The 16,171-nt window shown below is 38.0% G+C and overlaps 1 protein-coding gene across 1 annotated transcript in view; it reads left to right on the top strand.

The window, feature by feature from the left end:
* The window catches only part of cttnbp2nlb (CTTNBP2 N-terminal like b), a 99,192-nt gene that overhangs the window by 27,219 nt on the left and 55,802 nt on the right, over positions 1–16,171 (top strand). The window contains exon 2 of the mRNA XM_072563879.1: positions 2,290–2,395. Within this exon, the coding sequence (XP_072419980.1) occupies positions 2,297–2,395 (99 nt within the window). The 5' untranslated portion in view covers positions 2,290–2,296. The remainder of the gene's footprint in view (positions 1–2,289; positions 2,396–16,171) is intronic.

Here is a 16,171-nt window from a genome sequence, read left to right as displayed (position 1 = left end):
TTGTTCTCTACCAACCAGTTTCTATCCGTCTTAATATACTACCCCATATCCCATGTGCTTTAAGGTTACATGCCTTTGTGTGGGGTTTATTCAAAAGTTTTCTGAAAATCCAAATAAACCACATCTACTGGCTCCCTTGATCAGCTCCGAAGGATTCCATTAGATTTGTCAAGCGTGATTTCCCTTACATAAATCCATGCTGAGTCTATCTGTTCCTGCCACAGTTTTCCATGTGTTCTGCTATTATACCTCTTGCATGTTTTTTTTTAAACCTACTACGTTTCATTATCATCCATGCTTGGAAAAATATGTCTATTCCTTCATGGTTAGTGAGTCAAAATCATGAAGCTCCCTCCCTAACAGTATTATGGGGTATTTGCACCAAATTGGCTGTAGCCATTCAAGTAGGGAGATCACCACTGACTTCTCAAGGGCAATGAGGGATGAGCAATAATTGCTGACTCAGTCAGCAATGTCATATGTGATGAATGAATAAAAAGCATGTTGCTGTTCTGTAGATACTGTTGATGAATCTGCTACGACTGGATTAGCTAAACTGGAGTTTAATTCCAGCCTTTGGCGATTGTCAGGCATTCTCCCTGTATCTGCCTGGGTTTCCCTGGGTGCTGCAGTTTCCTCCCATAGTTCAAAGGTGCGCAGGTCAACTGGACTGGCCATGCTAAATTGCATCATGGTATCCAGTGATGTAAAGGCTAGGTGGATCGGTCATAGTAACTGTGTGGTCACAGGGATAGTTTTGGGGGCTAGGTCTGGGTGGGATGCTGTCAGATGGGTTGGTGCAGACTTGGCAAACCAAATAGCCTCTTTCTACACTAAGAATTCTATGATTCAAAGCAAAAGCAAAGAAGGTTTCATAGCAGTGACCCACCTCAAGTAACTTGGTCATATCACCTCCTGGTAGAGGTGACAAATACCACCAGGTCCTAGAAGTGGTCATCTCTGAAAATACTACATGCTGTGTTAAAATCTTTGAACCGCCAAACTTGTGGTAACTTCTCTTTCAGAACTTCAACTGTTTAAGATAGCAGTTTGCCATTACCTTTTTAGAACCATTACAAGTAGGTAATAAATGCTGGTATTGCTAGTAATGTCCACATCCCATGAATGAATTTCCAATAAATATATTGGGACTGATATCAATGTTACCTTTCACCCCAGAGGTAAAATAACCTCCCAGTTCTGACTGCCTAAGTTGGGATACAAGCCACTTGAAGATGCTTGAGACTGCTGATACTGCATGAGTTGGCACATTTGGGAGAATCATAGAATTTAACAGTGCAGAAGGAGGTTATTCGGCACACAGTATCTGTACTGCCTCCCGACAGAGCTACCTATCCATTCACATTCTCCAGCCTTATCTCCATAGCCCTCTAAGCATGTCATGTTCAAATATGTCCAGTTCTAAATTTTTCACATTTAGAATGAGTTTCTTTTCCAGACTTTCGTTCTGGATTCCATTCATTAACTTGCAGTAATAAATGATATTAGCCAACTAATGTTAAAACTACAGGCTAATGATTGTAAAGCTGAAGATACCATTAAATTACCATTTGTAATGGTAATTTAATCAGACACTGGGCTTCAAAACTTTTATGATTCATCTGCAATTGCTCTTTAGAGAATGTTGAATCTGTTCCTTTAAGCAATTGAATATTTGTTTTTAGATCAATACTGTCTAAAAGATGCATCTTAGAAAATGCACCATGACTTTTTTTTTGAAGTCTTGGAGAGTCAGAATTATCATTGGTCCACTGATAATAATGTCTGTATTCCAGGCTTCTTAAAGCATAACTGAGTGACATTCCAAAGCCTGTTTGGAGATCTTAAAACTGGATTGTTAACAATTTTAGACTGAATTAGATCTTTCTGTTCTGTTTAGAGCAAAGGGCTAATCTTGTAATTGAGCCTTTGTTCTTTCTGAATCAGTTTGGCCTTCCACATGCAATGGCTGCCAATGTAGCATTGAACAAATGTATTTTATTACTGTAATTTGTGAACTGAAAATACCGTAGGTTTTGTTGTGTTCTTTGGACAGCAGAAGTAAATCTCTGCCAGACTGTAGTTACATTTGGTGATTCAACTTTATTCAGTAATAAACTGAATAGAAGTAGAAGTTTAATAGTGATTTCACTCAGTTACAATTCAGAGCTATCTTCAGGTCATGCTACCTTCAATACACAAGAGCTCTGCAAATTATGTATCCGAAAAATAAAGGGGAACGAAAACCAGGCAAAGGGCCATAATCATAATTAATGTTTTGTTTTCCAGAGCCAACATGAATTTGGAAAATCTCAGCAAGTCAGAATTGCTGATGTTCTTCAGTGTCCTTGAAGGAGAACTTGAAGCAAGAGATGTGGTGATTGAAGTATTGCAAGTAGGTGGCACAGATTTTAGTTCTCCTTTCCCAGATAAGTAGGGGCCACAAATTTTATTTTACCCCTCACAAAAAAATGGCAGGATTTCAGCTTGTTATGGGCAAACTTATTTATCTTAATTACCATGACTTGTAAATGTACACTTGAAAGCTAAACACTCCTTTCTCCAATATTGTGTGGTACTATGCTTCAATGGATTTTGTGATGTGTAAAAATCGTTCACATTTTGTCAAGAGCCATAAAAAAAGGTTGTTATTACCTTATCCCAATATATTTATGACATAACTGGTTCTTGCTAGTCATGAGTAAAAGGCAGTTGATGTGTAAATCTATCCTTCTGTGAAGTGTGAAAGACTCTGATTTCCACTTCCCTTTTCAGATGACCCTCAAGGATGTGTTCCACACACATGTATCTGTTCCCAGCAGATTTCTTTGTTTGATTCAGCATTAAGGAAATGACTGAGGCAAATAGGAAATTCCAATCATATTATTTAATATACAGTCAAGACGAATTTTGTTCTCCTCCAAAGAGATACATATTTCTGTAATCAAACTTGCTCTTCCAGAGGACAAGTGATTACTCTAAAATATTTCTATTAATGCAGGAGAAATCTACAGCTCTGAGTAGTTTGTTTTATGGCCTTTTAGTTATGCAGAATGGAAGGGGGTTTGTCGTTAATTCAGGCAGTTGTCATTAAATAGAGGACTTCAGATTCTTGATTGCTAGCACAAAAACCTGCTGTGCTACATTTGACGCATTAGCATATAAAGTTGATAGCTCATTCAAGACTTCACTGCCTTACAAATCATCAAGCTGGGCTAATTGATCAAAAATGCTGGAGACAAGCTGTACCACTGCACAGTGCTATTTATTGAATGTCTAGGTGGATCACAAGTGATGTCTTGTTTGTGCTTTAATTCAAAGATGGCCCATTTCGGGAGTGAAATGGTGGTTTGTTGTTTTTTTGGGAGTGTACATATATCACTCTTAAGGCTGGAATTTTCTGCAAAACATGACAGGATACCATGGATGATTGCATTTTGGGAAAATTGCTGGCTTGGGATTTTTATTCCTTGCATTTTCTGTTTACTTCTGCTACGCATTTAAGCACCTGCTTTCAAAGGAGACCAACTTGCGCCAGGTGCACCAAGCCTGTGCAAGCTTCTCCTCGGACTCAACAGTCCATACTGAAATTTGTAGTGAAGCCTTCAGAATGCACTCATGGCATTTCCTTTGACTGCCATGAGAACTCTCCAGTCCGCCGTGGAAGATTTGCTTTGGTATGCAAGTGTCGGACCTGGCTGCATGACCAGCCCAACGTCTGGGCGATTGGGGATGGATGATAAATGCTGCCTTGGTGAATGACATCTGCAACCTGTGAATTACTTTAAAAAATATCTGAGACTCATAGATATTTACAGCACAGAAGGAGGCTGTTCAGCCCAATGTGTCCACGTTGGTCAATAAAGATTTGATTATGTCAATCCTGTCTTCCAGCTTTTGTCCCATAAGCCTTGAGGAAAAACAATGCAAGTAATTATCTAAATACTGCTTAATTGTGATGTGTATCTGGTTCAATAATCATATCAGGCAATAATATCCAAATTCTCACCCTCTGAGTGAAATAAATTTCTCCTCAACTCCTCTTTTAGCATCAATGTCTTGCCTTAAGTTTATGGCACCTAATTATTGAACCCACGATTTAAAGAAAAAAGTGGCTTTCCATCGACCCTGTCTCTGTCTTTCGTAATCCTCATACCACTTTTGTCATATCCCTTTCCAACCTTCATTACTCATAGGAAAACAACCGTAGACTATCCAATCTTTATTCATAGCCCAGACAACATCCTGAGAAATCTTCCCTGCATCCTTTGTAGTGCTATAATGTGTTGACCAGAACTGCATGCAGTTGTGGCCGAATTAAAGTTTTATACAGTTCCAGCATGACCTTGCTCTTTGATTCTGTCCCTCTGTTAATAAAAACTACAAAAAGATGCTCTGTTAACCATCTTAGCTAGCTACCCAGCTATCATCAGGGTCTGTGTATGTGAACACCAGAGTTCCTCTGATCCTCAGTACTTTCCAGGGTCCTCCCATTCTTGGTGTAATTCCATGCCCTGTTAGATTGCCCCAAGTACATTACCTCCACTTTTCCGGGTTGGATTCACTTTGCCACTGCTCTCCCCAGCTAACCAGTCTGTTGACATCCTCCCATGGTTTATGGCTCTTCTCCTCACTATTTGTCACCCTACTAATTTTGTTTCATCCATGAACTTCTTGATTGTAAGTCCAATTATTAATATACACCACAAGTGGCAAAGGCCCACCACAAGCGGCAAAGGCCCCCCCCCCCCCCTCCCCAGTATCGAACCCCACGGGATCCAATCAGAAACTGACTTCTAGCCACAGGCTCGTCCCTCTGCTTCCTGTCGTACTGCTAATTTTGGATCTGATGTACTGCTTTGCCTTGGATCCCATAGGCTTTTCTTTTTTCCCCCTTCTTGACTTTTGAAGGACCTTAACAAAAGCCTCGCTAAAATCAAATGTATTGCCTTCATCAACACTCCCAGTTTTCTCCTTTTAAAATTTTGATCAAATATGTCAAACATGACTGTCCCTTAATAAATCTTATTCTAAGTATCCGTGAGTCATCCATGTCTCTTAAGATACCTTCAGCTACCTACAGATATCAAACCTCGCTTTTCCTGGAGTTCCCTCACAATGTAAAAGTGCACAAAACAGTTTACCTTTCTTTTATGCCCAGGTTGACAGAGTGCATGGACCAAGTTTCTGTACTTAACAAAAATCACTATTTATTACAAATACATAGATTCTAGGTATATGTTAAACATTATGAACTGGCAACGTATAATTCTAAGTTAAAACTGTAACCCCCTTATAAAACCCCTCTGCGCACACAAACAGAGATGTGGATGTCATGGATGGATGGAAAGGCAGTTTATTGGTCCCTATTCATTTAGATGATCTTTTGACTTTTCAAGATTTGCTGTTCCTCAATTTTCCTTAAGTAATTTCACTTGCTGGCAAGAGGCACAAAGTGACTGGTTCATACTTACTTTTAACCAATAACAGCTTATGGCAACTGATGAGGGAAATAAACTGGTTAAACTGAGGTGCTCTTTCCTGCAGTGAAAAAGACAGCTCCTTCCTTTAGAGGTCCAGTGGTTTCTGACAAAATGCACACCCATCAGCTGTTCATTTATCTGGGAGCCAGTCAAAGTTGGTGGCAGGCAGAATGCACTTGCCATTGAAACTGATCACAGTTCCCCAGCTTTGACAAAGGGTCAGTTAGATTCGAAACATCAGCTCTTTTTTTTCTCCTTACAGATGCTGCCAGACCTGCTGAGATTTTCCAGCATTTTCTCTTTTGGTTATAGTTCCCCAGATAATCAGCGTCCTTTTTTTTGTACTGTTTGCAAGACCTAAGTTGTCGCCTGCATTGGAGAGCAGATTCATTTCTATATTGTGTCCAGCTTGGAATCAGTGGATAGTACATATTCATCAACAAATAGGAAATCCTGAAGTATGTCTTGGAAACACGGTCTTTGCCTTCAGAAGTGATGTATCATCTTCTCAGAAGAGTTGTCTGATTTTAAATCTTGGAGTTATGATTGCAGAACTAATGTCATAAGATAAACAACTATAGGTAATAGGTCTACTAGTAAAAGTTTATCTAAGATCTTCATAGAAATAAAATGGATACTAGACATAGAATATTTGACTGATATGTAATTTTTAATGGTGAAGGATATTTTTAGTTTTGTGTGGTATTAAGTATGAATGGGAGTTTTCGTCCTTCTCCAAGTACATTTGTACACTGGCCAAATTCTATTGAACTGGTACTAATGCTAATTTGTGGTCTGCTTTTGAGAAATTTACATTTGTTTCCTGTAGTCATTTTATTAAAATGTGATCTGTAGCTGTTCACTTAAATTAGATGCAAATATAGTTAGACATTGCACGGGATAGCATGAGGAATTGTGGTTATGTGCACGCACAAGGTGACAAGGGGATCAAGTAGGCCATATGGCTCATTAACAGTTTAGTTTTTGTTCATACCTATGTTCCATGATTTTTTTTTTCTTCAAAGCTGAAAATAGCTGGACTACAGTATAGAGTTGAACTCTGAGATTTTACTGTTCTGCTAAAGGAGTAGAAACTAACTAAATTCTATTTTTGTCAGGGTTTGATTGAAAACAGTATTTAAAAATCCAGTATAAGCAACGTCTTGCAGATTTCACCAGATTTTTTTAAAATTGAAATATGTTTACTTGTTTCAGTTGTCTTGCTTTAGCTCTTGCAGGTCTTGGTGTAGTAGTGACTGGGATTAATATAGTTGAGTCACAGTGCAAACGTTATGGACATTGCCATTATGACAATAGACAATAGGTGTAGGAGTAGGCCATTCAGCCCTTTGAGCCAGCACCATCATTGGACTTGGAGAAGGACGAAAACTCCCATTCATACTTAATATGCTCTCCCACACAAAACTAAAAATATCCTTAACCATGATCAGCCATGATCATAATGAATCAGTATCCTGTTCCTGCCTTATCCCTATAAACCTTGATTCCACTATCCTTAAGAGCTCTATCCAACTCTTTCTTGAAAGTATACAGAGACTTGGCCTCCACAGCCTTCTGGGGCAGAGCATTCCACACACTCGCCACTCTCTGTGTGAAGAAGTTTCTCCTCAACTCTGTTCTAAATGGCCTACCCCTTATTTTTAAACTGTATCCTCTGGTTCAGGACTCGCTCAGCAGCGGAAACTTGCTTCCTGCCTCCAGGGTGTCCAATCCTTTTAATAATCTTATACGTCTCAATCAGATCCCCTATCAGCCTTCTAAACTCAAGCGTATACAAGTCCAGTCGCTCCAATCTTTCAACGTAAGATAGTCCCGCCATTCCGGGAATTGACCTCATGAATCTACGCTGCACTCTCTCAATAGCCAGAATGTCTTTCCTCAAATTTGGAGACCAAAACTGCACACAATATTCTAGGTGCGGTCTCACCAGGGCCCTCTACAGCTGCAGAAGAACATCTTTGCTTCTATACTGAATTCCTCTTGTTATGAAGGCCAGCATGCTATTAGCTTGCTTCACTGCCTGCTGCAGGCAACAACTTGGATTTATAGTCCAAAATATATACTGATTTACTTTTCATCTTAGTGAAAATCTATATGTAATATTTATTTTGTCAAGGTCTAGAGCACGTCCCAGTTTACAATCCAGCTAGTTGGAATATAGAAATTGTCAAAATGTTGGTACAATAACAACAAACGAAATGGCATCTGACTGTGCCATAAATCTTTCAATATTTTTACATGGAGTGTAGTTATACTGTAATGAAAAGCCATTAATTTAAAAAGCATTAGTTGGGTGGCAATTTTCATGCTCAGGTGCCAAGAATCTGTCTCTATCTCTTTCCCTCTGTGTGCGCATGTATGTGTGTGCACGCGTGCGCACCGCGCTCCCCTCTGCCTCTGTCTGAGTCTTTCTTTCTCCAGCTCTGTGACTCTCTCTTACTTTCTCAGTGCACCTCTGTCTGTGTGTCTGCCTCTGTCCCTCTCTGTTTCTGTCTCTCATCTTAGAAAAGTAGACATTCTGACTAACAATAGTTTAAATCACCCGAGAACAAAAGTGTTGTTAAAATTGTTAAGTTGGCATTCGAAGTTCTACCCAGCAGTTCTGCAATTAATAGTGTAATTTTTATCCACAACAACTTGCCTTTATATAACACCTCAGGAGTGACTAAACAATAAAAAATAGGAGGAAATGGAAACTTGTTGGATTAGCAAGTGTAACTACTGGCATGCTCTAAGAATCTGTGTTGGATCCCTTTTGAACATTTTGATAGTAAGGATGGATATAACAGTTATCAGATTTTCTGAATATAAATTAAAATGTGTACTAAACAGCAGTATAGCACGGTATTGATGAATAGATCAAAATGCTAGCATCAATAAATGTGAAATGATGTATCTCACTGACAAAGAGCAGGATTGTGCACCAAACTAAAATTCTTAAAAGTGAGCAACAAATGAGGAAAAAATTAAATACCTGAAATATTATCTATGAAAATTACAATAGTTTATAGAGTCAACAGAAACAAAAGGTGGCAATGAATGTGTAGCAGGCCTTAATTAGTTTAATTTCTCATTCATTGCTCTGCTGGTGTCCATACAGTGGGCTAAATGGCCTCTTTTTTTTGTGTTGTGACAATTCTGAGGTAAGATTGCACAATGTGTACATTTTTTAAAAAAGGAGTTGGAACTATGGAAAAGATTAAACCGATCTATCATTGTGACAGCAAAGATGAGAAAGAAGTTCCAATATTATAGGAACTTTGTTCAAAATAAGAAATGTTAAGGGAGGATCTGGTCAGAGTGCTGCATTTTTTTTAAAAGGAGCAATAATAAGCATGGTTGATTCAGTAAGAAAAAGGCATTAATATAAAATTGTGGTCTGATAGTTTAGTTATTTTTATTTTTAAAAAGTCTCCAGTAAATATAATTAAGCAACATCAAATTAAGAAGAGTAGACGACAGCACTAAGATTATTATTTTGAGGTATGTAGAAGTATTTTCTAAGATAAAAAGTTTTATAGAGTAAAAAATGCTTCAGAACTGGATATCACAGTTAAGTCAATCACAATCTTCAAAACTGCATTAGATAAGCGCCCAGGAGGCAAAAAAATGTATACAGAAAACAAAGAATCAAGAAGACGTTATCTGACTACAAGGTTTCTGCGTGGAGCCAGTACAATAAAAGGCGCATTCATACAAATGGATTCCTGTGAATTTGCTATGATTTGCACCATTGGTTGCTTTTCCCCATACACATTAGAATATCTATTCATCTTGACAATGTCATCTCCATGGTGATGATTTTTAAACTGCAAGTGACAGCAGGCCAATAGCTAGATGAGGTTAATGAAAACCACTCTTCTTAATCATATGCATTGTGTAGATCTTAAGTAATGTTCCTGTGTTTTAGTTCAAAATGCAAAGCATACATATGAATATCAAAATGCATCCTTTATCTATCAGTTGTCATATTTGTGCTTAATATTTTTATTTTGCTCCGTGTACTAGTTTTGATCAAGTTAATAAATTATAATATTGAGCACACCACTGTAGCAAAACATTCCTAAGTTGGAAAACTTAACTGTACAGTTTTGCATCTTGTTTTTATGTATATGCAAATGGCATGTTTAGTCTGTATCATGTTATCAAAGCAGTGGTTTTTCATTGCACAGTTTCTGTTGTAACTCTCCAAGTTACATTCCATAGATATTTTTAATTAAACTGTTCAGGCATGTTATGATGCAGATCCAAGGCAGGTAGGACTTGACTCCAGGACTTCTGGCCCAGAGGTGAGAACATTACCACTTGCCCCAAGACCCCTTAAGTCATGTTCTGTAGGCTTGGTACAGATCTCTAAGTGTTAGTTATTCACCTTAATGTGTAATCATGTTGTGTGATACATTGTTTTTGCTTATGGCTTGTTAAAAGCAAAAATGTTATTCCATGACTACTGTAGCATTTTCTGTTCATGATTAGACCCGTTTGACTAAAAGTGATAGTTAACTCACTATTATTCATAGAGTTGGGTCAAAGTGAGAATACCATAGCATGTTGTTATGGCTAATTTTAGATATGCGCTGTTATGGTAAACTTGTAGCAGAACCCTAGTAATGTGACCTCTGAGCTGTCAATTTATCTTTAAGAAAAATGAGACCAGCTTGTGATTATATCCTAAAAGTAATTTAATGTTTTAATTGTCTAATTACTTTTAAATTGCAGGCTTTTCATTTTCTCTTTGGCAGATTAATACCTGTCTTAATCAAAATTTAAAGTCTTTTTAATAAACATTCTAGTAAATGTAACATTTCAGACTTCTGGTTCAATGATAAAGTGGGAAACTGTCTCAAAGTTAAGTTGTATTGTTTACCAAAGTATGGTGAAATGTTGTTTTCTTCATATAAAATGTGTGATTATTAAAGTTCTCACTCTCAACAAAATAGAAACTGACTGATTCCTGGGATAATAAAAGCAAAATATTGCAGATGCTGGAAATCTAAAACAAAAGCACAAATGCTGGAGAAATGTAGCAGTTCTGGCAACATCTGAAGCCGAGTCACATTGAACTCAACATTTAACTTCACTGGTTCCAGAATAATAAAGTTGTTGCATGAAGAGAGATTGACGAGACTGGGTCTGTATTCTCTGGAGCTTAGAAGAATGAAAGATTATCTCCTAGAAGCTTACAACATTTCTGAAGGAATAAACTGACTTAAATGCAGAAAATACATTTCCTCTGGTGGTGAGGTCTAGAATCAGGGGACATCGTCTCAGTATCCGGATAAAAGACAAGTTGTTTAGGATTGCAAATAGAGGGAATTTCTTCGCTGAAAAGTTGGTGAATCTTTGGAATTCTGTACCTCAGAAAGCTGAGACCTCTGTTATTAAGTAAATTCAAGACTGAGTAATAGATTTGCAGTTGCTAATGGCATCAAGAATATGAGAACATTGTGGGAATATTGTGTAAAGGAAGATCATTCTTCTGATGCAGGTAGATCCAGTGCTGTTAGGGAAACATTCAGCAACACTGAAGGAATGTCAGATCAGGATGGTTTTATTTTGAGGGAAACTTGCAGGTTGTGGTGTTCTCATACAATGCTGCAATTGGCCTTCTAGATCAAGTTTGTCTGACCAGTGTTCCAGGTCCTGTCTAGTCTGCAAGGTCCTGTTCAAGATATATAGAACAACAGGTAGAATAAAAAATTGCTACAGTACTGCTCATCCAGTCACAAGCTCCTCTTCTCTATTCTCTTCTGGTAGGTGAATCAGTGAGTCCATCAGCAGTAAACATGGGAAAGAAATGGCCTGTGATTAGACAATCCACAACCAGTGAGATGACGTCTCATTAGTTTCCACAGGGTCCGTTCTGTCTCTGCCTGTAGCCAGGCTTCTGCTTGCTTGACCTGCAGCTCATGCTAAGGAGAACACAATGGCATCACAAGCTGCACAGGCGGTTGATGTTATGAGTTCCCGAAATGTTGTTGAAGGAGCCCTGGTATAGTGTCTTGTATATGATACAACTTCTGCCACTAAGCAACAGTGGTGAAGGCAATAGTAATAAATTTGTTTGCTGTTTTTCCTATGAAACTTGCTTTCTCCTGGATCATGATGAACTCTTTTAGTGGTGTTGGAACCATAATCAATAGGTTAAGTGGACAGTATTCCATCATCCCATTTCTAACTTGTGCCTTGGAGATGATTTGGGAGAAAGGTGCATCACTTGTCACAGAATTCCTAGCCTTCCAACTCTCCTTGTAGCCATAATATTTAAGTGGCTGGTCTCATTTACTTTCTAATCAATGGTATGTTTTAAGATGTTGGAGGTGGGGGAGGTTCAGTGATGATCAGAGTTCCCTGTTTTGTTTTCTCTCTGGTTGAATGGACATCTGGAACTGGAAGTCAATGCTGCGATTGGCATCAGATCACTGTGTGTGAACCCTCAAAGCAACTGTGCATGTGTACAGCTACACAACTTGGAGGGAATGCTAGTGATATTGCCATTGAATCTCAAGAAGCATGAGTTAAATTCTGTCTTTGTGAAGATGTTAATTGCCTGGTACTTGTGTGGTGTGAATGTTACTTGCTACTTATCAACCCAATCTTTAATGTTGTCCAGGCCTTGTTATATATGAGCACAGGTGTCTGGGGTCTCATGAAGGGTGCTGAACATTATACAAGTGTTAGCAACCTTATGATAGAGGGAAGGTCTTCTACTGAAGCAGCCAAACCTGTTTGGCTTAGGAGTTATCCTGAGAAACTCTTACAGTGTTGTCCTGTGACGGATTTTAATGAGGCCCAACAATGGCAATCATCATCCTTTCTGCTACATATGATTCCAACCATTGGAGAGTTTTTCCTCCTAATTCCTATTCACTCCAGATTTATTATTGCTCCTTGATGCTAGACTTGGTCTAATGCTCTCTTGGTGTCAGTGGCAATTTCCCTCATCTCTTTTGAGATCGGTTCTTGTGTCTATGTTTGAACCGAGGCTGTAATGAGATCAGGAGCTGAGTTGACCGTGGGAGAATCCAACTGAGCATTGGTGAGTTGGTTATTGCAGTTTAAGGTCCTCTTAATAGCACTGTCAAACTCCTATCACTTTGCTGACGATCAGTGACAAACTAATGCATCAGTAATTGTTCAGGATGGCTTTGTCTGACTTTTTATGGGTGCATAAACCTGCACATTTTTCCAAGTTATCTGGTAGATGCCAGTGTTGTAGTTGTATGGATTTAGCTAATTCTGTATCATAAGGTTTCCGTACTTTTGATAAAATGTCTTAAAGGCAAATGCTTACGGCTTAGTGACATTTGTGGAAATGAAGAAAATATTTGTTTTAAAATTACTTCATATTTTGCGGTACAGAGTTTATGTAATGTCCAATTTTCTACTTCAAAAGGACATGTTTCTTTCTCAAATTAAGTTCAGTGAATCATGCAGTTCCTCTGTTTGGAATGTTAGTTCATTAACATTCAAATGCAGGAAAATGTGTCCTTCGGTTTTAAAATATTTCCAAAATTGTAAGTTTGCTTTCTCATTGTTGAAATATTGAACATTTCTTCCTGCCTTCTTTTTGGAAGCAATGGCCTATTGCTGTTGAAATCTATTGTTAAGGTTATAACGAGACCTCTTAGAAAATCTTAATGCAATTGAAGATCGTCAACATGGTTTTGTGAAAGGAAAATCATGGTAATTAACAAGCAGTGAGGAAAAGGGAAATTGGTTAACACAATACACTTAAATTTTCAGAAGGCATTTGACAATCTAACAAACTTGATTGAATTTTTCAAGAAGATGACTAGGTGTGTATTTGAGGATAGTACAGTTGATGTAATCTACATGGACTTCAGTCAGACTTTTAACAAGGAGTCACGTGATAGACCAGTTAAGAAGCTAAGAGACCCTGGGATCCAGAGCACCTGGCCAGATTAAGCCAAAATTGGCTGGAATACTGTGTGTAGTTCTGCTTGTGACAGTATGGGAATAATATAATTGCATTAAAGAAGTTGTACACAGGGTATACTTGGATGTATCCTGGGGTGGAGCTGCACTTCAGCTATGCAGAGAAATATGATGGACTGGGATTGCTTTTGTTTGAGCAGAGCAGGCTGAGGTGGTAGATCTCAGTCAGATTTCCAAGTGTGAGGGATATAGATAGGGAGACGCTTTTCCCCCCTTGGAGGAATCAATATCAGGTGATACTGTTTTAAGGAGCAGGAAATATAGCAGTGGTTTGAGGAAAGGTATTTTTACCCAAAGGCTTGTTGGCTAGACAGCTGGAGTGCAATACAGTATGACATCAACACGTGGGTTCAGTTCCTGCATCAGTTGTCATGAATGTTCCTCCGTCCTGTCCTTTTCCCTCACCAAAGGTGTGGTAACCTTTGGATTAAAGCACCACCAGTCATCTCTCTCTCTCTCTAATGAGAAAGCAGCCCGATGGTCACTTTACATACTGTGGTTATCTGGAGCTTACTGCCAAAATAGGTGGTGGAGATAGGAATCCTTCAGACATTTAAGAACTTTTTAAAATTAGCACTTGAAATGCCATACCATACAAGGCTGTGACAAAGTGCTGGAAAATGGGATTAGATTAGATCATGCTTAATAACTAGCGTGGTCATAATGGGCCAAATGATCTCTTTTTCCATGCTGTAAAAACTCCATGACATGGCAACAGATCCAAGGTCATTCTGAAAAATAAAAGTTTATGATATAGGAGCAAATACATTAGCATGTTTAGAAGATTTGTTAATGAGTAGGAAACAAAGCAAAAACAGAAATGAGTAATTTTCAAGTTGCTAAGATATGCAACAAGGTGAAGTGCCGCAGGGATCATTGTTGAGGCCTAAACTGTTTACAGTTTGTGTAGGACTTCAATAAAGGCTCTAAATGTATTGTTGCCACAATTGCTAATGCTAGAAGTAGAATAGTGATGAAAGTTGTGAACAGATTATAAGAGGTCTGCAAGGGGATATAGATACATTAAGTGAGAGGGCGAAAAAAAGCACAAGTCTTAAAAATATGAACATGGTAGGAAGCTTGGAAATGCAGACTTCATTAAAAGTAGAGAGATTGCAGAACAGAGTACAGAGTCATCTGGGTGCCCAGGTTCATGAATCAGAGAACATTATTGTCTGTACGAAAGTGATTTTGGAAGGCAAATAGAATGTTATAATTCACTACAATGGTAATGGAATATGAAAGTAAAGATGTTTTGCTACAGTTGTGCAGAGTTTTGGTAACGTCTAAAGTATTGTGTACAATTTTGAGAAGGGTTGTAAATAAATTAGGGGTTAGAGAAGATTTGCGCGTCTGATGCATGGGACAAAGGGTTATTTTCTGAGTAAAGGTTTAACAGGCTGGGTCAGTATAAAAGAATGAACTCAATAAGTAAAATTCTGAAGGAACTTGATGGGATGAAGGCTAGAATGATGTTTTCTTTTGTGGGAGAGACTAAAACCAGAGGGCAGAATTCAATAATAAAGAATGTCTCATTTAACAAGTGAATGGAGAGAATCTTTTTTTATCTGAGGATCTCTATAATGCACTCTTCTCCAATGATTAGTGGAGGCAGGGTATTTAAAATTTTGAAGTGGGAGGTAGGTAGATTTTTGCTTAACAAGGGAAATGAAGATTATTGGGAGCAGATGGGAATCTGGAATTGAGGCCACAATCATCAACTGTTATCTCAGCAGCAGAACAGGGCCAAATGACAGATCCCCTGCTCCTAATTTGTATGTTTATATGTGCATGTTCCTGCTCCTAATTCACATGCTTTTTTAAAAATATATGTTGAAGTTTATGCAATGAATTATGATAATCCGACTGAAAGGATAATGGGGAAACTTATTAGTAACTTTCAAATATGATTATACAGAGAAAATGTTCGCAGGGCTAAAGGGAATGTGCAAGGGAATAGAACTAATGGAGAGTTCTCCAAAGAACTACCATAAGTACAATTGGTTGAATGGTTCCTATCTGTGTAGTGCAATTCTCTGAATTAGCTGAACATTTCTTCTTTTAAAGAAGAAATGAGGCCAAGGATAAAGGATTGTATAAAGCAATCTGTGGCAGCCTCGGTTAAAATGATTGGTCTCTGAAATACTGTGGGCTTTTGTATTACTCTACATATTTTTGCTTTAATTTATGATCTATTGGAAGCTAAAAGGTTGTCTAAAAACAGATCAGACTGATGCATGTGAATTTAATTCACATTTTAGATTCTAACTTCCATTAGTAGTAAAAATCTGCTTTTAATACTTACTATTAATTTAAGGACAGCAGTTTATTCATAGCTTCTCAATTCTTAACCAAGGAAGGTATGATTTGGCAAGCCCAAAATATCAAATCCTGAGTTGACTTGGTTTGTTGTTAAATTAGAATTATCTACAGACGAATAATTTGCACGATCCAAGGATAAGTTCAACTCAAAAGTAATGAATTTTAAAGCGGGCAGCTCCTTCATACAATATTGATGCACCACTCCCTTTTATATTGATTCTTACAGTATAGAACTTCAGATCTAAACCTGCAATTTTTCCTATCTTTAATGCTAAAACTATTTAACATTATATAAGGTTTAATTCCAAAATTTGTCTCGATAATTCACTTCAGTTTACATCGAATTGCTTTTGGTTAAGTGTATTCTGATCACTTTATGCACTTTA

This window comes from Chiloscyllium punctatum, chromosome 45 (genome assembly GCF_047496795.1).
Source record: "Chiloscyllium punctatum isolate Juve2018m chromosome 45, sChiPun1.3, whole genome shotgun sequence".
NCBI lineage: Eukaryota > Metazoa > Chordata > Chondrichthyes > Orectolobiformes > Hemiscylliidae > Chiloscyllium > Chiloscyllium punctatum.
Note: the sequence above shows the minus strand (reverse complement) of the source record. Positions and strands in the feature narration are given on the sequence as shown.